We start from the raw sequence: 26,265 nt of genomic DNA, 5'->3' as shown, positions 1-26,265 counted from the left end.
GCAGATACAAAACCATCAAGGCGCTACTTAGGAAGTACCCATGTACCGTAAGTGAACCGTATACAGATGGTACATGTACATGTACAGTACGTATGTGTGTACATACGCTGTATACGTATTATATGCACTGTGTTATGTATGGGGGTGCACTGGTGGAATTCAGTGATGGGGACTGGGATTTTGCAGATCGCGGCTGGCTGTAGCGCCTTGATCAAGGCTAATTGCGACCAAGAAGGTTTTATAATAATAACATCGTAAAATTCTTAATTTTTTAAGTGACCTGAAGTGGGGTTTCATTTGTTATTCTCTCGCTTTCTTGATGAATTTATGATATATTAATTTTTGTGATGCTAGTTTTTTACTGTGGTATAATAGTTGGTTGTTACGCCACAGGATAAAGTATTTGAAGAAACAGGATCGCGTACACGTAGCTCAACATATACATGTATAGAATTTGTGGCATTGCATGCTGATGTATAAATATTTGGTTTGAAAAACACCACTAATTATAATTTATGTGTGTATCTACAATTGCCAGGTAGAGTTTGTTCTTTGTAGAGAACTGTATTGTTCGGGAGACTTTTCAGTTCTGAAAAGAACTGTCCTGCTTCTTACCCTAGGCGGAAGGTATGAAAAGTCGGCTGGGACTACTTTACTTTAGCTTATGGATCATTATTACTACTGCACCACCGCGGAGTCAGGTCTAGTTGGAATTGGATTATTTGGCATTTCGAATACGCCTAGCTGAAACTTACACAGTCTTTTTGAATAAACTATAAACACAATTGATCACATCATGCAAACTACCTTCGACAAGTAAGCTTAAGCCTATCACAACGCACATATTGTTCTTTTATTACCGCTGTCGCGGCAACTGTTGATTTGACCCGCTGACCCTATTGTACGGAGTCACGTGACGAGTTCAACCAATCAATGATTCAATCAGCAAAACGGGGATTCCCCCCTCGCACGCAAACTGTCTCTCCATAATTGTGTGTGCGTGCGAGTATGACACTACGACATGTAATGGAACAACGAAGGGAATAGTTGCTGTAGAGAGTTATTAAGCCGTGGGAAAGCAAGCAAACTTCAACTGATTTATGATGTTCGTCCACATTAGTTACCTTGGCAGTGCATGACACTAACGTTATAGCTTGTTTGGAGAAAGAGATCGTCGGCGAAATATCGTACGATGGATCCAAAGCGACGTGAATGTTATGCAGTTCGTGTGAAGCTTTCTCTACCTGCGCCCATTGCATATACACAAGTGGAGGATAAGTTGTGCACTTATTTCCAGTCCAACGAGGGAGGCAACTGCGACGTAGACAGCGTACGTTTAATGGGGGAAGATGCCGATGGCTCTTGGTATAAAGTTGCTTTTGTTGAACAGTCTGGTAAGTTGTACTTTCTAACTAATCAATAGTTCGAATGATCGGCCCTATATTTCATAGATGTTACCGTAGAGATTGTAGTCCGAAAAGGGAACCTTAGCCCATTTTCCTTAATTGTTGAGCTGGGGTTGTTATCAGTCTAATCACAGTCGCCATGCTGTGAATGGGACAAGCCCGGTGTTGAAAGATGTTAAAGCCATTACATCGTTGCCTAACAATGCATAAGATGAGTCTCGAAACGAGATCTGGTCCAGATAAAGATTGGGCTTTGTATGTCCAGATTGTGAAGTTAAAAGTTGGTGGATAACTGTTTCCAAGGTCAAAGGTCACCATAGAATGTGTTTTTTGTTAAATATTCTGTCAATTAATTTTTGGGCTTTGCTAAATCTTAAATAAATCAATAAGGGCTATATCATTGATTGGGGACAACCACATGTACCTTATGCAAAATCAAGCTTTTCTGATTATTACCTAGGATAACATTCCGTATGGCGCCACCACTTTTTCACTAATTTTTACAAAAAAGGATATCTCATTTAGGTAAATAAAATACTTTATTTATTCATATCGAAAAAAATGTGGTGGCGCCATACGGAAACTTTTCCTTGAAATGAAATTTTATTGTGTTAATGTTTGTGTTTCCAGCAGCCGGTAGAACCAAAGGGGGATACTTGTTTTAAGGCCAGATTGGAATTATACCATAGGTACCATCAGTGGCAGCTTAGTATGTTATTTTAAGGTGTTCTAAAACCAACTATAATTGCAAAACATTCAACGGCGTGAATCGTGCGCACTTGAATAGGGTTGCCACGCCCCTTATATGAGGGACCTTAATTCTGAAATGACCTGGAGTTGGAAAACATTTTTTCCAGTATTTAATGAACATGCTGCTACATGGTACTCAAATGCATCAAAAGTATAAATAAATAAGACGTGATTCCTATAGTTCATATTTCAACAACCTGGTTGTCAAAAACTATAGCAAACTAGTGGGGCTAGCCCAATTATGTTAAGTGCAATATCAAAAATATTTTAATATACAAAGAAATTATATAAAATGGATTTAGGGTGCAAAGTCGATATTAGCTCATATTGACTTTGCTCAAAAAAAAAAGAATTCAACCATGTTTTTTGTTTAAGAGCGATTTTTTCGCATGTCTACTATTATGGTTTATTTATACAAAAATATTTTAAAAAGACACTGGCAGTAAAAAAAACAAAATTAATTGCGGTTTTAAATTTGCAATTTCCCTGTTAAAACATTAAAACAATGTAGGGGAACAATTCCATGATCGTTAAACTGTGTTTAAATAAACATGGCATGTTCGTTTTTGTTTTATTTAAATTATGTCAGTGTTAAATTGTAGTAAAAAAGTGTTACATCACACTTTGCTAAGCAATGAAGATTGATACACAGTTAAAATCAGTCATCAGTGCTTTGTGAAACTGGCCACAGCATGGAACTCTAGCGAGACCCGCGCTTAGTAATAATAATAATGTTACTAAACTTGTTTAAGCTGCTCCTGTTTTTGTGTCATGGGTTTTTAGAGTAGATTGTGGGCAAACTTTATTTCAACCCTTAAATGTGTACTTTCACCTACTAATATGTAATTCTGCACAGGTGTTAGTAAAGTGTTATCAAGGCCTGATCATGAGATGGTCGTAGATGGAATCAAGATTCCCCTAGAAGTGCGAGGCTACTCAGCACCACCCCCTGATACTTCAGAGTCTGCATCTTCAGAGGTACCTATAGATTCTGTTGATCTTTTAAGTGTTTGTGAAACTTTGCTATGATTCAAAACACAGAAATACATTCAGAGGTGCTGTAGTTTTTGAGAAACTAGTAAATTGAATTCTACGCAATTATTTTCTCAGTGAGATAAACTATTTTAGCTTGACAGACAATTTACGCAACTCTCTTGAAAACAGTGCTCTCTGTGATTTTCACTTACCAGTCAAACACTTAACGACTATTTTGAAGCACTGGACAGTCTGGCAGGGCTTGCCAACAGACTTGGGTAGAAAAGGGACACTTGACAGTCTGGTAGGTTTGGTGGCCACAGGACATGGGGTACTAAAAGTGCACTAGGCATCAGTCTTGCGATAAAGGCAATATACAGTCTGGAGGGATTGCGCAATAGACCATGGGTACTAAAGGTGCAATAAAAAGTGTGGCTATTATGCTGCATAAGGTGTGCCATCAGACTCGGGTGCTAAAGGCACACTATACACAGTCTTCAGTGACTGGCCAACAGACTCACAACATAGTCAGATACAAAAAGTGCACTAGAGAGTCTAGCAGGGCCTGCCATACAACATAGTTAGGTACTAAATGTGTTTTATGGAGAGTCTCCAAAGGCCTGCCATAGACTCGGGTACTAAAGGTGCACTAGCTAGACAGTCTGGCAGGACTGGGCAATAACTGGGGTACCAAGTGTGCAACTGACAGCCTGGTAGGTTTGATGGCACACAGATTGGGTTCTACAGTGCAATAGACAGTTTGGAGGGACTCTCCAACAGACTTGGGTACTGAAGGTGCACTAGACCGGCCAAATACTCAGGTACTATAAAGGTGCACTACACAGTCTGGAGGGACTGTCCAACAGACTTGGGTACTGAAGGTGCACTAGACTGGCCAACTACTCGGGTACTCTAAAGGTGCACTACACAGTTTGGAGGGACTGTCTAACAGACTTGGGTACTGAAGGTGCACTAGACTGGCCAAATACTCGGGTACTCTAAAGGTGCACTACTCAGTCTGGAGGGACTGTCCAACAGAGTTGGGTACTGAAGGTGCACTAGACTGGCCAAATACTCGGGTACTCTAAAGGTGCACTACTCAGTCTGGAGGGACTGTCCAACAGACTTGGGTACTGAAGGTGCACTAGACTGGCCAAATACTTAGGTACTCTAAAGGTGCATTTCACAGTCTGGAGGGACTGTCCAACAGACTTGGGTACTTAAAGTTACAACAGATAGTCTTGCAGGGCCTGCCAAAGACTCGGTTACTAAAGGTGCACTCGACAGTCTGGCAGGACTGGGTCTCGCAGGACTGACCTTGGACTCGGGTACTAGTAGTGCACTAAGCTAAGCTTCTCGAACTGTTTAACATACAGTAGACTCGGTTTCACAACAGTATAGTTGGGCTAGTATATGGGTAATAACAGTGCACCAGATAGTCAGGCAGGGTGGCCTATAGACTAAAGGTGCACTGACAGTATGGTGGGACTGGCTGCAGACTAGGGTACCAAAAGTACGCCCTAGACAGTCTTGCAGGACTGGCCTTGGATTCAGGTACTAATAGTGCACTAGCTAAGCTTGAGGGACTGTCAAACAGACTTGGGTGAGCTAGGTAAGGGCCTGCTGTAGATTTGGCTGCAAAAGGTGCACTGCAGTCTAGCTGGGCTAGTCTTAAATAATGGTTCTAAAGGTGCACTAGATATCAGTCTGACAGAACTGGTAGTAGACTCGGCTACTAAAGATGCAAAGACAGTTTGGCTAGGAAGGCCATTAAGTTGCAAACACTAAGATACTAAAGGTGCACTAGTCAGTCTGGCGGGACTAGAAATACTCCGGTGCTAAATGTGCACTGAACAATCTGAGGTGACTGATCATAGACTACTATTTTACTAGCAAGGCAAAAGACAGTCTGGAGAGACTGGCCTACAGAATCAGGTTCTAAAGGTGCATTAGACAGCTTGATAGGACAAGGCCGTAGACTGGCATACTAAAGCTGCATAAGACAGTGTGGCAGGGCTGGCCATAATCCCAGGTACTAAAGGTGCATTAGACAGCTTGATAGGACATGGCCGTAGACTGGCATACTAAAGCTGCATAAGACAGTGTGGCAGGGCTGGACATAATCCCAGGTACTAAAGGTGCATTAGACAGCTTGATAGGACATGACCATAGACTGGCATACTAAAGCTGCATAAGACAGTGTGGCAGGGCTGGCCATAATCTCAGGTACTAAAGGTGCATTAGATAGCTGGATAGGACATGGCCATAGACTGGCATACTAAAGCTGCATAAGACAGTGTGGACGGGCTGGCCATAATCCCAGGTACTAAAGGTGCATTAGACAGTTTGATAGGACATGGCCGTAGACTGGCATACTAAAGCTGCATAAGACAGTGTGGCAGGGCTGGACATAATCCCAGGTACTAAAGGTACATTAGACAGCTTGATAGGACATAGCCATAGCTGGGTAAATAAAAGAGGAGTAGACAGGTGTCTGATGCAACTTGTCTAAGACTTGAGTTCTAAAATTACACTAGATAGTCTGGTGTGGCTGGTCTTTGACTCTGGTGGGTACACTAGGCAGTCTGGCAAGGTCGAAAACAGAATCAGGTTCTAAAAGGTGCTAAAACAGAACAGCCGATCGGTATCAGGTGGTGCCCATATAGCATAAGCAAGTACAACTTACTCTATAACACTACTTCGTCCTTTCAATTAAATTGTTTTGTAAAACACCTGGGAGCAATTTTATAAATGAAGTTGGCCCTTTATAAATGTATGATATACAGTGTTATCTTCAAGTACGCGCTAATCCTCCAATCTCATTCGCAGAATGGAGTGGTGATAAAAACCTATATTGCACGGCTAATATCACTACCATGCGCATTGTGTGTTTTATGTCACGCGCCAAGTTTGCTTGAAGATAATTTACGTTATCAAACGCGCGTTGGGAAATGCGAAAAATATAGCACATCTGCGTCGCATATCCAACTCGGCCTTTGGCCTCGTTGTTGGGTATGGGACGCAGAAGCGCTATATTTTTTCGTATTCCACTCGCGCTTGTGTGATAACTTATATTATTATTAAACTGCATCTAAACTACATCGATAACTTAAGCTGAGATTTGGAGAAGATGATGTACACATGAACACAAACTAATACAATATATTAATTGTTATCAATCTCTTTTTGACAGGAAAACTTACCAGATAAACCAGAGGAAGATGAAAGACTGATTGAAGTGACTGGTCTGAAACATTCAACACCCATAGAGGCCCTTATTCTGTATTTTGAGAATTCACGCAAATCTGGAGGAGGTGAAATAGAAACGTTTGAGAGAGAACCTAAGACTGGAGTCATCAGCATTACCTTCAAGGACCAATCAGGTTAGTGTTAAACTTGTAAATGATGAAAGCTTTCAACGCGAAGAGGAGTGAAAAACTCAAGGTAATCCATTCAGTTTATAAATTTTATCAATTTGTGTCTGTTCGATTGTTGAATTTCAGTTACCCCAATAGTGGCTGGGAAAAAACACACGCTATCAGGCGCCTTACTGAACGTCAAGCTTGTCACCAAGAAGAAACGTCGTCCACTTCCGATCAATACACGATGTCTGTTTCTAGAAGGGATACCAGATGGATGCTCCTCTGAGCATGTGACGCTCTTCATTGAGAATAAAGTAGCCGTAGACGAGGAACCCACAATCCGATATGGAGAGAAGCCTGGGACAGCTATTTGTACTTTCTCAAGTGATATTCCAGGTATGATTTTTTTAAACAAAATTTCCACTTTGATGTTTTAATAATTTCAAAATATTTTAATCTAATGGAAAATCATCTACAGCAATCACATTAAAGGCAGTGGACACTACTGGTTGTTTCTCAAAATAATTATTAGCATAAAACCTTACTTGGTAACAAGTAATGGGGAGCTGTTGATAGTACAAAACATTGTGAGAAACGGCTCCCTCTGAAGTAACGTAGTTTTCGAGAAAGAAGTAATTTTCCACGAATTTGATTTCGAGACCTCGGATTTAGAAATTGAGGTCTCGAAATCAAGCATCTGAAAGCACACAACTTTCGTTGAAAGAAATGTAGGAATGATGATATGCAGTTTTTATATAGTGCTTTATTGTGTCCCCTTCCAAAACTTAATTATTATTTGCTTATGCTTGTATTACATAGACCTGGAGGATGTTATCAGAAAAATATGTAGAAGGAAACTGAAAGGTGCTTCATTGAAGGCAGAGAAGGTTCATCATTGTGACGCCATCTTAGTGCAAGGTTTGATTTCATTTTTAATATTTAATTATCTTGTATATTAGACTAAAAGGGAAACTGACTTTGTTAACTTTGAAATGATTTGGGATTGAAAAAGGGAAAATTGTGGTTTATTTTTTTGAAATCTGAAATAAAAAGTCGCAACATTTTAAGGTGATCCATTTTACCGCACAATGGCATTATGTCGCTTGGCAAGTTTTTCTGCGCTCGCAACCAAAACTTAGCTTACACTAATGACAGGAGAGTAAATCATGAGTCCCGAAACACATTTTGCATACTCCTTGCTACTAGGTTATAATCCTAACTATTACTAAACAGGCCTGGAAGTTCATCTGTCAAAGGGCAAGGCAATTTTTCCAAGAGTACTTGCGATGTAAATGGAAAGCATTTTACTTAAAATGGGAAATTTGTTTTAGGGGGACCCAAGACCAGGGCAAACATGAGTCTTGTTATCAATTAGGCATGTAACATTTGCTGGCACAGTTCTGCACTTGCACTCGCAAAACGTATAGTGAATGGCAAAACCAAGTTACCTTAGGGGGAGGGTTATGAGAGTCGCTGTTCACTTTGCTCGTCAGAGATATTGTCTCAATGACTATGTAATACCAACATATTTTCAATTTGTAATCATAGGTTTTCTCTGTGTCAATTTGTTAAAAACTTGATAAAGTGCAATTAAAATACAGATCCCTAAAGTTTTTTTTATCTGCACCATTTAAGGAGTTCCAAAAGACTTGGAAATAGTTGAGTTGTATTTTGACAACCCAAAGAAGAGTGGCAGCAGTGGAGTGAGAGACGTACAACCAGGACCCATGGATGGACAGGCAATCGTCTACTTTGAAGACTGGAAGGGTATGTACATCACAAAACTAAATTGAGTTGTCATATTACTTCTAAGTTCTTCTGTACATAGATACAACAAAACAAATTTTTTGTATTAATTCTGCTGCCTGTTATTTGACCAGCCATACCGAGTCTGGTCACAGAATCTTGTAAATCTAGATCAACTCAGACTGCATTAGTCTGGGGGGGGGGGGGGCTGTGGCTATAATCTCAGGTACTAAAGGTGCAGTGCTAAAGAGTGTCTGGCAGGGCTGACTAACAGAATCAGGTACTAAAGGTGCAATAGACAGTCTAAAGGGGCTGGCCATATTCTCAAGTACTAAAGGTGCAGTGCTATAGAGAGTCTGGCAGAGCTGACTAACAGATTCAGGTACTAAAGGTGCACTAGACAGTCTAAGGGGGCTGGCCACAATCCCAGGAACTAAAGGTGCAGTGCAATAGAGAGTCTGGCAGGGCTGACTAACAGAATCAGGTACTAAAGGTGCACTATACAGTCTAAAGGGGCTGGCCATAATCTCATATACTAAAAGAGCAGAGCTATAGACAGTCTGGCAGGGCTGACTAACAAACAGTATCAGGTATTAAATGTGCACTAGACAGTCTAAAGGGGCTGGCCATAATCTCATGTACTGAAGGTGCAGTGCTATAGAGAGTCTGGCAGGGCTGACTAACAAACAGAATCAGGTAGTAAATGTGCACTAGGAAGTCTAAAGCGGCTGGCTATAATCTCAGGTACGGGTGCAGTGCTATAGAGAGTCTGGCAGGGCTGACTAACAGAATCAGGTACTAAAGGTGCACTTGACAGTCTGAAGGGGCTGGCCATAATTTTGGTATTTATTCTGCTGCCTGTTACTTGACCAGCCATACCGAGTCTGGTCACAGAATCTTGTAAATCTAGATTGACTCAGACTGCATTAGACAGTCTTGGGGGCTGTGGTTTTAATCTCAGGTACAAAAGGTGCAGTGCTAAAGAGTTTTTGGCAGGGCTGATCAACAAAATCAGGTACTAAAGGTGCACTAAAGGGGCTTTCAATAATCTCAGATACTAAAGGTGCAGTGCTATAGAGAGTCTGGCAGGGCTGACTAACAGAACCAGGTACTAAAAGGTGCACTATACAGTCTAAAGGGGCTGGCCATAGTTTCAGTTACTAAGGGTGCAGTGCTATAGAGAGACTGGCAGAGATGATGACCAACAGAATCAGGTACTAAAGGTGCACTAGACAAGTCTAAAGGGGCTGGCCATAATCTCAGATACTAAAGGTGCAGTGCTAAAGAGAGTCTGGCAGGGCTGACTAACAAAAAGAATCGGGTACTAAATGTGCACTAGGAAGTCTAAAGGGGCTGGCTATAACCTCAGGTACTAAAGGTGCAGTGCTGTAGAGAGTCTGGCAGAGCTGACCAACAGAATCAGGTACTAAAGGTGCACTAGACAGTATAAAGGGGCTGGCCATAATCTCATATACTAAAGGTGCAGTGATAAACAGAGTCTGGCAGGGCTGACTAACAAACAAAATCAGGTACTAAAGGTACACTAGGCAGTCTAAAGGGGTTGCCTATAATTTCAGGTAATAAAGGTGCAGTGCTATAGAAAGTCTGGCAGGGCTGACTAACAAAATCAGGTACTAAAGGTGCACTAGACAGTCTAAAGGGGCTGCCTATAATTTCAGGTACTAAAGTTGCAGTGCTATAGAGAGTTTGGCAGGGCTGACTGCCAGAATCAGGTACTAAAGGTGCACTAGGCAGACTAAAGGGGCTGGCCATAATCTCAGGTACTAAAGGTGCAGTGCTAAAGAGAGTCTGCCAGGGCTGACTAACGGAATCAGAAAGTGCACTAGAAAGGGGCTGCCTATAATTGCAGGTACTAAAGGTGCAGTGCTATAGAAAGTCTGGCAGGGCTGATTAACAGAATCAGGTACTGAAGGTGCACTATAGGCAGTCTAAAGGGGCTTGCTATAATCTTAAATCCTAAACATGCACGGGATGGTCTCACAGGGTTATCGACATTGACTGGGGTGCACTTAATAAGTGCACTACTCAGTCTGGCTAGGCTATCTTGAAACTTTGAGGTCTAGATCAAAGTCTATCATTTGGCTCTTTGGCCTGACTAACAGTAATGCTGGAAATTTGGTATGGAAATTGTCCACAAGACATCTTCTACGTTAGCAATTGTTTCCCTTGGGTGATGAAATGAGCGAGGGTAAATTTCAAATTGATGATCGAAACAAAATTTACAGTCTGCAAACTGCTAAGATTGCTGTAGAGTTGTAGCCGACATCGGTGTCACTTTAGGTGACAGAATATCAGCGTAACATTGGAATCCTGCTGTGTAATGTTTTTACAGAATTATTTCCTAGTGGTATTATTCGAATTTAACACACATGAGCTGTATATGGCCAAACCATCAGAATGTTTTTAAACTAAACAAATAAAGGAGGTTGTAATAATAAAATGAAACATTTATATAGCGCTCTACGGAGAACAGAGCGCTTGTGAAAGTTTGTGACTGGAAAGTCATGAGTCTTCAAGATCAAGACCGAGTCATGAAGTCCTAGTTTTTTGCCCAACTGACTAGAGTCAAGTCCAAGTCACCAAAAGTACAAGATGGACTCGAGTTTGAGTCGAGTCACAACATTGGAATACAGCAATCACTCAAACATGAGGGAAACTAGTTTTTTTTTCACCATGGCAAATATTTAAAGAGAGGTGGCATTTTGTGAATCATGAACAAGGTGTAGCTAGTCACTGGAACTAGCAAAGTGAACCCGGCCCATTTAACAACAGGGAAAACACTGCTGTCAGCAGGTAAATTTATTTCTTTATACACTGTATTATTATTCAAAGTGTTGGACCGCACAGTAAAAGCTCAATCTAAGCAGTTGTTCATTTATTTTATATTTCTGCAGTGGTTCAGGATGTTTTAACAAAGGGTCGTCATAAGCTATGTGGTAAAGATTTGCGGATTGAACCATATCATGACTTCTTGGGAGGACTTAGCCCGCTTGATGCCCCAACTTCACATATCCCCAAACCAGTGCCGGTTGAAGTACAGGAATCGATTATGGAATTCCTCTATGGGAAAGGTGAGAATACCAAGAAGAAGTTGCTGAAAGACTTGGCCAAGGTGAAAGCCAATCTGCTGTGGCCGGATGGTTCTCAGAAGTCTCAAGCTAAACTAGAACCTGTAATTGACAAATCCCAGCACCAATCATGGTTGAACTGGGAAAAGGAAGCTGTCGATGTTCTGACTGACTTCATGAGAGGACACAAAACAGCCAGAGTTCCAGTTCCGCAAACACTGTGGAAGGATGCTGCTGATAAATTGCAGAAGATGACTACAGCTTGCTCGATGGTCCCAGATACTCAACTTCATGAAGTGATACTGGTCGGAGAGCAACGAGATGTTGATGTCGCTGAAGCAACAATAAATGACATCATCATGGAGTTACAGAAGAAGTCCAAGAATGATTCTTCTTTTAAAGCAGAAGGAGACAGTGACACCAAAGAGGTAATTTTTTAGGTTAAGGATACACGTATAGTAACACATGTTTTCAGGATTAAGTAGTTAATCCATAAAAAGAGCATAAAACAACTTGAACATCAGCAGATCATTTGGTGACTCTGGCCAAAAACCCCAGAAACATGTCACTTAGGTTAGACTCATTTTTAAAGTTTGTAATTTTATAATATTTAATAGTGTATTAAATTAAATCATTAACTACTGTTCTTGTCCAATGAACATTCCTAGCCACCTATTCTCCTAGTCCTAGTCTTTTCATTCTCAAATTATGTGTATAAATACAACACCTTTTTGTTATGTAAACACTAAACAGGTGCTTTCCATGCCGCGGGGCCTCATGGGGGAGTCAACAGGGGGCGCAATTGTGTATATGCAATATGAAGTATGCAAGTGTGTAGTACACAACTGTGTAGTTGCTCTAAAGGAAATAAGAGTGATGTAGACTTCTACGCAGGAACCGAGTGAAGCTGCTTCAGCTTGAGTAGAAACTAATATTTTCTCTGTGAAACAAGCTTAGGCAATACATTCATTGCATGTGGTCCATCATATACAGCATGTCCCAATTGTGATCTGCTTTCTATCTACTCCTTCCACTCTTTCTCTCTGTTTTTTATTGTTTATATTCTTTGTGGGCATTTTGTTGTATATTTTGATTTTATCGTTTTAGACATCACCTACGATGCTAGGTCCAAGTCTGAGTTCTGGCACTATGAATATGCAGAATGGGGCAACAGGTGGACAACAGATAGCAAACAAACCTACTACACATAACACTGCATCTACACTACATGTATCCACTGAGATTTTGATGTATAAACTATACAAATCTATGCCACCTATTTTTTGACAGGAACACTTACCAGATAAACCAGAAGAAGATGAACCAGACGCAGATGAGCAACTGATTGTAGTGACTGGTCTGAACCATTCAACAGATATCGGGGTCCTGAAGCTCTATTTTGAGAATCCAAGCAAATCAGGAGGAGGTGAAATAGCAACGTTTGAGAGAGAATCTGAGACTGGTGTAATCAGCATTACCTTCAAGGACCAATCAGGTTAGTGTTAGCTTGTAAACAATAAAAGCGTTCAACTCGAAGATATGTGAAAACCTAAAGGTAATCCATTAAAGCTATAATAAATGCTTGGAAGAGTCATGGCCGAGCTGTTAAGAGCACCAAATTCAAACTCTGGTGTTTCTGATCAGCAGAGTGTGGATCGACTCCCCAGCCATGACACTTTTGTCCTTAAGCAAGACCGCATTGCTTCGTCCTTCGGATGGGACGTTAAGCTGTTGGTCCCATGTGTTATGTAACGCATGTAAAGGAACCCAGTGCACTTATCGAAAAGAGAAGGGGTTTGCCCCGGTGTTCCTGGATTTGGCTGCTGTCTGCGCTGTAACACCTTGTAAACCCTTATATAAGGTGCTAAATAATTGAGTCTCAGACTTCATCACTGCAATAAGCTGTCCCTGAAAGCCTGTATATAGGCTACTCTGTGCCTTGAGTACCTTGTTTGGTAGGTACGTGCGCTTTACAAGTCTTCGCTATTAATAATAATATTATTATTATTTTTTAAATATTTTCAATTTTTTGGGGTATCAATTTCCAGTTACTTCTATAGTGGCTGGGAAAAAGCACACACTATCAGGCGATGCACTAAACGTCAAGCTTGTCACTAAGAAAAATCGTCGCCAACTTCAGATCAATGCCCGATGTCTGTTTCTAGAAGGAATACCAGATGGATGCTCATCTGAGTATTTGAAGCTCTTCATTGAGTATAGATCATCCATGGATGAGGAACCCACAATCCAGTATGGAGAGAAGCCTGGAACAGCTATATGTACATTCTCAAGTGATGTCCCAGGTAAAAATGGTTCTTTTTCAACCAAACTCTCAAATTGCAAGTGTAAAAAACTCTTTACCTTCTACATCACTTTACCTTCTACATCTGTCACATTAGTAGGTACACCCTTCATCTTATTTCTCTAGTTGAAAAAATGCCATAATGATGATACACAGTTCTTATAGTGCTTATGGCCAAATTTTATCTCTATGTGCTCGCTTTTTTTGTGTAAAGCCATGTTTTGTTCATTTAATGAGTTCGTTCAATGTTTTAAGTCGTGTTAAATTAACCCCTTCTTGTATTACATAGACCTGGAGGATGTTATCCGAAAAGTTTCTCGAAGAAAACTCAAAGATGCTCCATTGAAGGCAGAGAAAGTGCCATATTCTGACGCAATCTTAGTGCAAGGTTTGATAACTAATTATATTTTTCCAATATCTTAACCCTGGCCAAATTGTTTTGTTGTTTTCTTCGGCAAACTGTGCTCACAACCAGAGTCTTAATTAGCTTACACTATCCGGTGCTTTAAAAAAAAGTATACATTTAGAAAAATGTAATTGAAATGGATTTGTTTAAGTTGACAAAAGTCTGGCACTAAGTATTAATGGATCAAGGTCGTGGCTTTTTAATTTCTACCAAATCAATCTTCAATTGTTCCACATGAGTGAACACTACTTAAAGGAACACGTTGCCTTGGACCGGACAAGTTGGTCTATAAAAAGCGTCTTGTAACCGTTTTCTATAAAATGCATATGGTTGGAAAGATGTTGTAAAAGTAGAATACAATGATCCACACAAATTTGCCTCGAAATTGCGTGGTTTTCCTTTTACTGTGCGAACTAACACGGTCGGCCATTTATGGGAGTCAAAAGTTTGACTCCCATAAATGGCCGACCGTGTTAGTCGGCGAGGTAAAAGGAAAACCGTGCAATTTCGAGGCATGTTTGTGTGGATCATTGTATTCTACTTTTACAACATCTTTCTACCCATGTGCATTTTATAACAAACGCTTTTCAAAGACCAACTCGACCGATCCAAGGCAACGTGTTCCTTTAAAGGCAGTGGACAGTATTGGTTATTGTCAAAGACTAGCCTTCACAGTTGGTGTATCTCAACATATGCATAAAATAACAAACCTGTGAAAATTTGAGCTCAATCGGTCATCAAACTTGCAAGATAATAATGAAGAAAAAAACATCCTTGTCACACGAAGTTGTGTGCGTTTAGATGGTTGATTTCGAGACATCAAGTTCTAAACTTGAGGTCTTGAAATCAAATTCGTGGAAAATTACTTCTTTCTCGAAAACTATGGTACTTCAGGGAGCCGTTTCTCACAATGTTTTATACCATCAACCTCCCCCATTACTTGTCACCAAGAAAGGTTTTATGCTAATCATTATTTTGAGTAATTACCAATAGTGTACCACTGCCTTTAATTTAACGGATTTTAATTGTGTTGCGTACAAAGGTGAAGGGTTTAAAACAGAATCAAACACGTAAGAAGAGATGGTGCGGCTATGTGCTTTGTTGCTAATAAATTTTCAATGATGTGACATAACAGAATTTCAAGCTTTGGTATAAAACTGGTGTTCATCTCTGTACGTTCCCATATTTATGCACTCAATTGAGTACAACATGGTCTACCTTAGTACACACCACAGAAGAGATACTTTTCAGCGTACTAGCAGTGTCTCTTCAGTGCTTTAAGGGTTCCATCAAGAATACCCAAACGTTCGCTTTCCAACAGTTTTCAGAAAATTGTAGGATGCCGCAATTTAGTCGCGCTGTTTATGACATGCTGAGGAGGGCAGAAGTATGTGTGCAAAGAGTTGAAGGCTATGTTGAAGACTGAATCGTGCAAGTACAAATGATTTCCATTTAAAATGCGTCCGAACTTGGTAGACTTATGGGGGACTGAAAGTTGATCCAGTTTCAAAGCAAATTTGTGAGTAACAAAGCACATACGTCACTTTACTGACTCTGGTGTTTGTTTCTGTTTTAACCCTTTCACTTTTGTGTGCAAGCCAATTAAAATCTGACAAAGGTAATTAGGTAGTGTTCACTCATGCAGAACACCTGAGGATTGATTTGGTAGAAATTAAAAAGCTAGGACACTGGTCCACGGATACTTAGTGCCAGATTGTTGTCAACTTACAAAAAATCCATTTAGGATACTTTTTCTAAATGTACACTTTTTCTGAAACATATTTTTAACTCAATACTCCTCTGCAATAATTCTTGCTATAACTCAAGGCCTGGAAGTTCATCTTTAAGAGAGCAAGGCCATTTTCATTTTACAAAGTTGTACAACATTTTAATTTAATTTGAAAACATTTCAAGGGGACCAAGACCACGGCATCCGTGATACCACATCAGGGCTGTTGCTAAACTTCAATATCTGCTTGCAAAAAATTTCACATTTCTTGTTTTAATTAATATCTTTAATGTTAATGAGTAATATTCGTTTGTCTTAATAGACAAAACCACTATTAATGCCAATAGATTACTCAAATCTTTTGAAATATACAACTCTACCTGAAGTAATTTGTTTTCTTTGTCGATTTTAACCCAAAAAAGATTTTTTTTATCTGCACCATTTTTATAAGGAGTTCGACTAGATTTGGACATTGTTGAGTTGTATTTTGACAACAAGAAGAAGAGCGGTGGCGGTGGAGTGAGAGAGATACAACCAGGACCCATGGATGGACAGGCAATCGTCTACTTTGAAGACTGGATGGGTATGTACATCACAAAACTAAATTGAGTTGTCATACTACCTCTAAATTCTTCTACCTTTAATTTGATCGATCATATTCTCTGATTCGGGTCACAGAATCTCGTATGGAGTCTCAAACATTTAGGCCTAAGCCTTTTTTTGTTGGCTCTTGAGCTTGACTGACACTGTGATGCTAAAAATAATTTAGCCTGTTCCAAAACCTAAACTGGAAAAAGAATTTAAATGATTATCCTCCACAAGAAAAAACATTGAATCTGCTTTGTGCTGAGCGAGGGTGAGACATTTGTAATTGGTGATCAAAACTAAACTGATATTCAGTGTCTGCAAACTGAAGATGGTGCTCACCCAAATGGGCAGGCATGCAACTGTTTAGCGGGTACCGGTCACTTCGGCACCATGCAAACTCGGCACCTGCAAACTCGGCACCTTGCAACCTCGGCACTTACAACCTCGGCACCTTGCAAACTCGGCACCTTGCAAACTCGGCACCCACAAACTCGGCACATGTACAAATACAAACTCAAACCCAGTTGAAAAAGTTCGATTTTCACACTGTGATTTTCAGTCCCCCAGTTCCATAAAAAGTTTGATCCTGTTATAAGTTATTATAACACTCATTTTAATTATCGTACAATTAACCAGAAAGTAGAAGCATGGTAGAAGCGACGTTTAGCTCGGGACGGAAAAAACAACACTGAAAGGATCATGTGCACCAAACGATCTTTTTGATCGTTCACGCACAGAACTGTCGCGAGTGGTCCGTCGGTAAATTAGTCCCCGGTCACCGGCGTCTTTCGGCAAATCACGCTCTGTTAAAAGCAAAATTTCATTGAGAACTATTAACCAAATTAAACAAACCCTTTTTTTAAATGTTCAAAGCCCAAATCATAAAAAAAATTGCGCCGCACTTTCACCGACATGGATGCAATCAGCCTAAACTACATTTAACAAAAACTTGTAGACTGAACTCGGCTCGGTGCGGCCCAAATTTTCTCGAAAGTTCGGAATTCTTATCAACTCCCATAACTAGTGATTATCAAACCCTTTTTTATTGTGTAATTACACGTACGTTACTTTATTTTAACCACTTGACTCTTGGTGCCGAGTTTGTTAAAAAGTTGGCGCCGAGTTTGTATGGTGCCGACATTCTTGGTACCGAGTGGGTGCCGAGATTACAAAATGCCGAGTTTGCAAGGTGCCGAGTTTGCAGGTGCCGAGTTTGCGAGGTGCCGAAGTGTCCGGTATTCTGTTTAGCTTATCAGCTGATTTTCTTTTTTTTCTTTAGAAAACTGCCATAGAAAAGTGAAAAACACTGTAAAAAAATTAAGTGGATCAGACATTTCCTTGTTTTTTTTGCAATCAGAGAATAGCATGTCTGAATGGGCAAGGACTCCATTTACAGTAAACGAAAAAGCTCATTAATTGTCGGTCGTACCACGAACTGATCTAACGTACTCAAATCACACATTTTTGCAATTTTTTTAAAACAAATTATTGACAAACTCAATGCTGTTAACATTATTAGCAAGTTTCAGTGCCTAATATGTAATAGTTTGGTATTTACACTAATTAGTAAGAACGACGCATCGCTAGATTTGCCATTTTGTCTTTCACAAAGTGACCTATCTATAGATACGTCGCTTAACCAATGGTTAAACTATGCGCTACAGCGCGCGTGATTATGGCGCGCGTGAACATTTTCGTACCAGGAAGTGACCTAACTGGGGAGCGTAGTATTTTTACAAAGTGACCGATCTCGATAGGTCTCTGTTACGCATTGGTTTGTAAAAAGCGCGCTGCAGGCAAAAATGAAGTTTTCATTTTCACAAAGTGACCTATCTGTTTAGGAATTATAATTACTAATTAAAATAGTTTAAGGGATGAAAACACATTGATAGTTCTGTATGAATAAAGTATTCAGCTTTGTTTTCGTCATAAAATAGTACAATAAAGTTGCTAAGCAGACTCCGAAAGAGCAGTTTGAAAAGTAGTGCAACTTCAATCGTGATTTTCTCTGAACACGTTATTTAAAACAGTGAACGAGTTAGGTCAGTTCGTGGTACGAACGACGAAATGACACAAACATTTCCTCTTGGAGTATTTTTACCATTATGGCAAGTTTTCACAGAGAGGTGATGTTATTGGAAACGGAGGAAGCAAAGTTGCCCCCACGTTTAAATTAAAGGTGGAAAGACTGCTGTCAGCTTGTCAATTTATTTCTAAATTTGTGTTATTCAAATTATTGGACCGTGAGTTTTGCTCTTAAGTTAACCATAATCATGGTTTATTCCTTTTTTTTCATTCCTGTAGTGGTTGAGGATGTTTTAAGAAAGAGTCATCATAAGCTCGGTCGCAATGAACTGCGGGTTGAACCATATCATGACTTCCTGGGAAGACTGAGCCCATTTGATGCCCCAACTCCACACATCCCTAAACCAGTGTCGGTAGAGGTACAGGAATCTATTATGGAATTCCTATATGGGAAGGGTGCGAATACTAAGAAGAAGTTGCTGAAAGATTTGGCCAAGGTGAAAGCTAATTTGCTGTGGCCGGATGGTTCTCAGAAGTCTCAAGCTAAACTAGAACCAGTAGAAGATGACTCCCAGCACCAATCGTGGTTCAATTGGGAAAATGCAGCTCTCGATGTTGTGACTGACTTCATGAGAGGATACAAAACAGCAAGAGTTCCAGTTCCGCAACCACTGTGGAAGGGTGCTGCTGATAAACTGCAGAAGATGACTACAGCTTGCTTGATGATCGCAGATACTCGACTTCATGAAGTGATACTAGTCGGAGAGCAACGAGATGTTGATGTCACTGAAGCAACAATCAATGCCATCATCATCAAGTTACAGGAGGCTGACTATGATGCTGCCCAAACAACAGAAGAAATCAACTGGGATACAGATAAGCTACAGCTGTTTACCTTGTGTGGGATTAAACAGGAGATCGAAAAGTCCTTTCCAGCTCTTAAGATTACAGTTTTCAGTTCATATGGTAAAACTGGCATCACTCTAGATGGAATAAGGAAAACCATCAAAGACGTGGAGCTAAAGATAAGGAGGATGATGGACACTTTAGAAAAGACAGAGGTCAAAGCCGGTAGTACAAAGGTACGATTTGTTCAGCGTGTTCCAGACAAAATTCATGAAATTCTAGGGTCACAGAATATTCATGCAGCATGCAGTGGATCAGATGATGGGAAGATCACAATACACGGTGCTACAACCAGAGATGTCTGGGAGGCTAAAGCATACATCCAAAATGAAATAGATGAAGATACCATTGAAATCAAAGGACAGTCTGCTTTAGCTGTCTTACAAGGCCACGATGGGAAGAGACTTTTGGATTCGATCTTCAAGCAAAAGTTCGTCATGGCAGGCATCAGCCATGAACCAGGTATTTGTCAGTTCTCCATTCAAAAAAGCTTTTAATACTAACCAACTATTAAACATCTTTTAATCTCTCTTCAATTACTAATTCGGAAGAAATTATTGAGAGCTGTTTCAGTGTTATTCATCGCAATAGTAAAAAAAACAATTTTAAAGGGATGCTGCAGTGAATTCAAATAAAAAGTTAATTTTGCTGTCATTTATTTCTGATATAGAACATCAATAAAATGTGTTTTGTTTATTCCCGACATATCTGACTTGCGTAATTAGCGAATAAGTCATGCCCCCCCTTTTGTGGATTGTTACTGCCCCTACCATCGACGTCACGTTGGGAATTCAAACATATCGTCGGCAAAAAGAGTCTGGTCCCTAACTACATGCGCCTAGGTACCAGGCCACACAGTGCACACAGCAAGGGGGCCCGACGGCTCGGGTTACCGACATGACGTCACAATTATGCAATTGAAGGCTCCCTTTTAGGGGCAGGGTGGGTTCCTCTATTCTCTTGAAAACCATTTTTAAAATACTTGTGCATTTGATAAAAAATATAAAAAAGTATTTCAGGTTTAAAAAGTCATGTTTAATCGTTTAAATGAATAAAAAAAACACTGCAGCCACCCTTTAAATAATCTTTTACCATACTCCTTGATGTACAGATGAGTCATTGGTTAATATGGCAACTAATTGAAAAAGCATTTGCGATGGTAAGATACATGTACATTTTACAAATCTTGGCCTGACTTAAGTGTTACAAATTGTTCAGAAATGCCAACTACCAGTTATTAATAATCAGCGAAAGGTGTTATTGCAGAAAATGTAAACTAAACATTCTTCTATTTTAAATGTGTTGACATCAAGTGAGGATAAAGGGCCAACTGTTTTATTTTTCTACATTTGCAATTTAAAGGAACATTTAAAAAATATCTACCTGTCTTGGCTAGCCGCAAGCATATCATGTCATGAACTGATGTTATGTTTATTTGCAGGTGCCAAGTTTGTTAAACTTGCAGGATTTAAGAGAAATTTGGATGAAACGAAGAACCACATCATGGCTTTTCTCAAGAAAAATGTCATCATTAGAAGCACCATTCCCTCAAATAAGAGCAAAATACGCCTCATTATCACATATCATGGTCAAGAGTTGGAAAAAGTAACACAACGACATCAACAAAATTTTGTAGCTATCCAGCCAGAGATGAGTGGAAGGAACAGAGGATTTATCATCCAGGGCAATGAAGAGGGTTTAGAAGCAATCCGCCAACTGATCACTTCACTTGTACAAGCGGTAAAAGTGAAACGGTATCGTGTATCCAAGACGGGCATGGCTAGACTGTTCCGTCAAGAGAAAGGCACGAAGTTATTGGAGTCTGTCGAGAGAGAATTTCATTGTGTGATTACCACCGATTGTAACGAGGAGAGTGATGACAAAGCTACAAGAACTGACAACCACATGAATACAGCTGCACAAGGTGAGTATCATTCAATCAATTAACAAAATGCTATTAATACAGCTGCACAAGGTGAGTATCATTCAATCAAATAACAAAATGCTATGAAAACAGCTGCACAAGGTGAGTATCATTCAATCAAATAACAAAATGCTATGAATACAGCTGCACATTGTGAGTATCATTAAATCAAATAACAAAATGCTATTTAATTGCAAGTAAGTCGTGTAAATTCAAAACAAATAATTATTTTATTTGTAAACCAGTTTGAATTCCCATTAGTTAGTAGCTCTCCATAGGGTTTATTCTCGAACTGTGATGGCTCTCCATAGGGTTTTATTCTCAAACTGTGATGGCTCTCCATAGGGTTTATTATCGAACTGTGATGGCTCTCCATAGGGTTTATTCTCAAACTGTGATGGCTCTCCATAGGGTTTATTCTCGAACTGTGATGGCTCTCCATAGGGTTTATTCTCGAACTGTGATGGCTCTGTTGTCTTCAGTCCGATGTCTTTCTTCAAGACATCTAAGTAGGCAGATTTTGTCTACCGTGATGGCTCTCCATATAATAGGGTTTATTCACGAACTGTGATGGCTCTCCATAGGGTTTATTCTCGAACTGTGATGGCTCTTCATAAGGTTTATTCTCAAACTGTAAAGGCTCCCCATAGGGTTTATTCTCGAACTGTGATGGTTCCCCATAGGGTTTATTCTCGAACTGTTGTGATGGCTCTCCATAGGGTTTATTCTCAAACTGTAAAGGCTCCCCATAGGGTTTATTCTCGAACTGTAAAGAGTCACCATAGGGTTTATTCTCGAACTGTGATGGCTCCCCATAGGGTTTATTCTCGAACTGTGATGGCTCTCCATAGGGTTTATTCTCGAACTGTGATGGCTCTCCATAGGGTTTATTCTCGAACTGTGATGGCTCTCCATAGGGTTTATTCTCGAACTGTGATGGCTCTCCATAGGGTTTATTCTCGAACTGTGATGGCTCTCCATAGGGTTTATTCTCGAACTGTAAAGGCTCTCCATAGGGTTTTTTCTCGAACTGTGATGGCTCTCCATAGGGTTTATTCTCGAACTGTGATGGCTCTCCATAGGGTTTATTCTGTTGTGATGGTTCTGTTGTCTTCAGTCCGATGTCTTTCTTCAAGACATCTAAGTAGGCAGATTTTGTCTACCGTGTTATCTGCGTCCATAATTTGGTTCACAGTGATTGAGTTTTGATGCAGACTCCTTGCTCGTACTACAGTGCCCAGCAAATCTCAATCCTCGCTTCTTGATCGATCACTCAATCTTGACAAGTCTCCATACATTTCTGCATTTGTCATTCGCTCTTCCTTTGAACATAAGGACAGTGCTTTACCATGCATATGTATAAGCCATTCAACCCCTTAGCAAGTTTAGATGTAACAGTCAAAGGATCGCACCAAGACAGAAGGACTGACTCAACAGCTGCAGCATACTGTGGGGATGAGCGATGAGGACGAGGATCGATAAGGATACTACTGGGAAGACTTGACCTCCAGATCTTTTGTAGTTTGCTGCATGCCCGCCATGCTGCAGCCTTGTGGTAGAGTCACACTGCAGCCATAACGAACACGATATCAAAAGGGAATGCATTCTATAGGTTGAATTGCTCCACGCAGAATACACCCATGCTCATTCAACCAATCGAGGGCGTGGATCGTTAATATTCTTATTTTCGTTCTCGTTATCGAGGCCTGTGTGACCGGATCCTTTAAGCTGTCTTTTTCACTGCTCTCCATCCAAGCTCCTTAGTGTTTGAAGTTTTAACTTCCTCCAGTGCTTTACCGGCCTTTTTCCTGATGCTTGTGTGGCTGCTAATTGGAAGCCATGAACTTTGTTTTGGTGGAGTTCATCTTCAAGCTAACTTCGCCACCCTTGATTTGACTCTCTGTAGCAGCTCTTATGCCTGATTCATTTTAGTTTGATGTCATCATAGTCGGTCAACCACCTATTCTCCTGCTTCTTTGTTCAAGATGAAATTCAAGCTTCTCTTTTTTAGCATCTATAGCCATTATCAAAGCATAGTGTACTAAAAAGGACATTGGCTATTCCTATTGGTGGAGAGCGCGTCAGGTGGGGGTGTATAAACCTTTGTTCATAAACACCCCAGACAGTTTCTCTACTCATATTGGTGGAGAGCGCGTCACATGGGGGTGTTTAAACGGTTGATAAAGACACAGCTGTTGCTGTTTAAGACCGGCTGGCTTACATTGTTACAAAAGTTTGTGAACATTCTCAAACTTCGAAAAAATTCGCAAAGGAAACAGTGTCACATTGTCTATAATTATGACATTATTTCGCTTTTTAATAAAGGGCATTTATGAACGGGAATAAAAAGGGAGGGATTCGTTCTTAAACGGTCGTTCTTAAACGTGCGATAAAGGCCCTCGCCTTCGGCTCGGGCCTTTACCACACGACCACGACCCTGCCGGTTTTACATGGCTGTTAAAGAACTCGTCGTCCACTCTTTTATTCCCTTAATAATGAACAGGTACGGAGCTATGGTGTTGCCCCTGAAGAACGCCGGTGAGCAGGTCAAACAGTTGTGTTATACTCCAGCTGGTAAAATAATTAGCCTAGCTTTTGTATTCCCATACATTTTACCAATGGTATCAACTTAAACTTTTGTTTGTTTGTATTTTGTAGGCGAGAAGGATTTTCAACATTTTACCTTTATGGGTGGTGTTGAAGCCTTTTCTAAAGTCAATAAAGGTTATGATTGCGGATAGGTTGTGAGATTTCACTTCTTCATCAATAATAATAACAAAATTATAATGTATCAATTTATATTGCGCCCATTCCATAAAATGTACACAAGCGCATTACATAATAATTTTACAAGGAAAAAGTGAGGAAATACGGCAATCCATACAAATAAAAATCCATACAAATATAATAATACAAGAACCTTACAGGACTATCCAAAGGCTAAAGTTGCAAAACATTAAGACAGTACCCCCCCCCCCCCCCCCAAAAAAAAGAAAAAGATATGCACATTCAGTAAAAAGCTTCTTTAAAAAGACGATTCTAAGTCTTTTTGCCGTCCAAATTCATAGACATTTTGACTATGACATCAAAATGTTTAGACTACGTAACTCAGTGACAGTGAGAATTCCCCTCGGCAAAAGTAGTAGTTCCGGCCGATTTCCTACATTCTGCCCAGGTAGCAGTCTAACAACCACAATGTGATGTTTCCTCAACAGAATATCTAACTAAAAGAGTTAATTCTGCTGTATACAGTGCTGAAGGTGTTGAAGATGACAAGACAGAAGAAGAGCTTCAAGAAACGGTCATTCTACAGCTCAGTGCCATGGATATGAACTCCTTGATGAAGGCTTCAGACAAACTAGATTCACTTCAAAAAGAGGAATTTCTATCTGAAGTACGTGTAGATTCTCAAAGTTAATTACTTTTAAGTATTTGACTTAAAAGTCCAATACTGCATCAGTGCCAAAATGGTGGACTCTTTTAGAAGTAAAAATTTAAAATTCTTAATAAGTGGTAATAATTTGCCTTATCCCCATCGAAAGCATTATTTGTTTACAAGTACTATCCTTGGTACGGTCAAAGAGAACCAAACAACATGCGTTTTGATGGCTTTAAGCTAAATGAGGTTAACGCCTTAGTTAATTGTACAATTTGATAGTGCAGATGTGTTTCCATATTTTGTACATAATATTATATTTTTTATTCAAAAGTAATAAAGTCATATTTGATTTTGTATATATCCGACATAGGATTTTCCAGATCTGTTTGGATTGCTTGACAAAATGACAAAGGAACACAAAGCTGAACTTATACAAATCGGAAGGAAACGTGATGTTAGTATAAATGTATACCTTTCTTAAAGTCACCTGGAAATATATATATTTTTTTCTTCAAACATTAGAGTATATGTTTCTGAACAATAACATAATTTTTTTAGTAATTGTTCTTCACGATTTATATATTTAAATACCCCGCCTACCCCTTTTGTGACGTCAATCGAGCCAGACTTTGCCTCGATCGAACATCGAACACACGTACGTGCAAGTACATTCAAGTCCTAGTTGTGAGTTTGTACGTTTCGAAAAAAGTGTTTTTCTTGCATTTATCCGGCAATGTCGACGACCAAGTGTATTGCTGCTGGATGCAGGGTCAGTTTGGGTCAGTTTGCAAGTCTTTTCCAGCGCTGTGCAGCAATCACTTCGAGCCGTCGTGCTCCGAGAATCCGGAATACACTACACATTTTGACATGAAGAGAAAAGTTCTTTTCTAAAACATGACGCCATCCCATCAATTTTTCCAGCTAGTGGGGAAGTCGAAAAAGGTACCTGAAAGACGTACCGAACCTAAAGGAGCATTTGCCTAACGTGAAAAACATCAGGTAAAGACGATGTGACCTATGTTTACATTCAAACCGCCCTCTGTTGACAAAACACTCTATACGTCATGTTTCGCCGGGCACTGAGTTGCGCAGTCACAGTAAGATTGCGTACACTTTCTAGCTGGCTGCCAAAACACAAAGGTTTTGCCCGGCAGTATGCGCGCGAATCATGTTATGGTTTTCGTGTGACGTCAGCGGTCACATCGTCTATTGTTTCAACTTTGAGGGCATGTTTTAGCTTGCGCCAAGCGTCACTATCTTGTGTTGTCACTGAATGTGATTCATCGCGCCTCGATTGACGTCACGAACAGCGCCCTCTCGGGTCGGGCTTATTTTCAAATTTGTTAATAACACGGAAACTAATAATTGTTTAAAACCTTAGTTATTTTTTGATTCATATTCCACTCATCAAAACACATATTTTAGTGACAAAAGCTTTATTTTGACAAAATACCACTTCCAGGTGACTTTAAACTCAAATTATACAAATCTGTTCTGTCTATCCTGAAAGTATAACAACAAATTAACTGAAAATGTACAGAGCTTCATTAAAGATGACCAAAATCAGCATAGTTGGTGCGCTACAGTAATAGCAATGGCAGTGAAATCAAGTTTGGTAAGGTAATTAACAAAAACTACTTAAAAGTTTACAATGAGGTAGGTTCAACTTTACATGTTT

The 26,265-nt window shown here is 39.9% G+C and overlaps 2 protein-coding genes across 3 annotated transcripts in view; both read left to right on the top strand.

Moving 5' to 3' along the window:
• Positions 1-26,265, top strand: part of LOC139941234 (protein mono-ADP-ribosyltransferase PARP14-like) — an 80,573-nt gene that overhangs the window by 48,164 nt on the left and 6,144 nt on the right. The gene's annotated exons all lie outside the window — the stretch shown is intronic.
• LOC139941241 (protein mono-ADP-ribosyltransferase PARP14-like) lies at positions 1,013-25,041 on the top strand. Its single transcript, XM_071937719.1, has 15 exons — positions 1,013-1,394; positions 3,013-3,134; positions 6,325-6,514; positions 6,635-6,889; positions 7,313-7,411; positions 8,129-8,260; positions 11,155-11,756; positions 12,619-12,823; positions 13,377-13,631; positions 13,920-14,018; positions 16,217-16,348; positions 18,658-19,746; positions 20,726-21,208; positions 24,461-24,602; positions 24,958-25,041. Exons 1-14 carry the CDS (start codon positions 1,193-1,195, stop codon positions 24,538-24,540), a joined length of 3,945 nt encoding a protein of 1,314 aa, XP_071793820.1. The 5' UTR covers positions 1,013-1,192; the 3' UTR covers positions 24,541-24,602; positions 24,958-25,041.

This window comes from Asterias amurensis, chromosome 8 (genome assembly GCF_032118995.1).
Source record: "Asterias amurensis chromosome 8, ASM3211899v1".
Classification (NCBI taxonomy): domain Eukaryota; kingdom Metazoa; phylum Echinodermata; class Asteroidea; order Forcipulatida; family Asteriidae; genus Asterias; species Asterias amurensis.
This window is presented reverse-complemented; position numbering and strand designations above follow the sequence as displayed.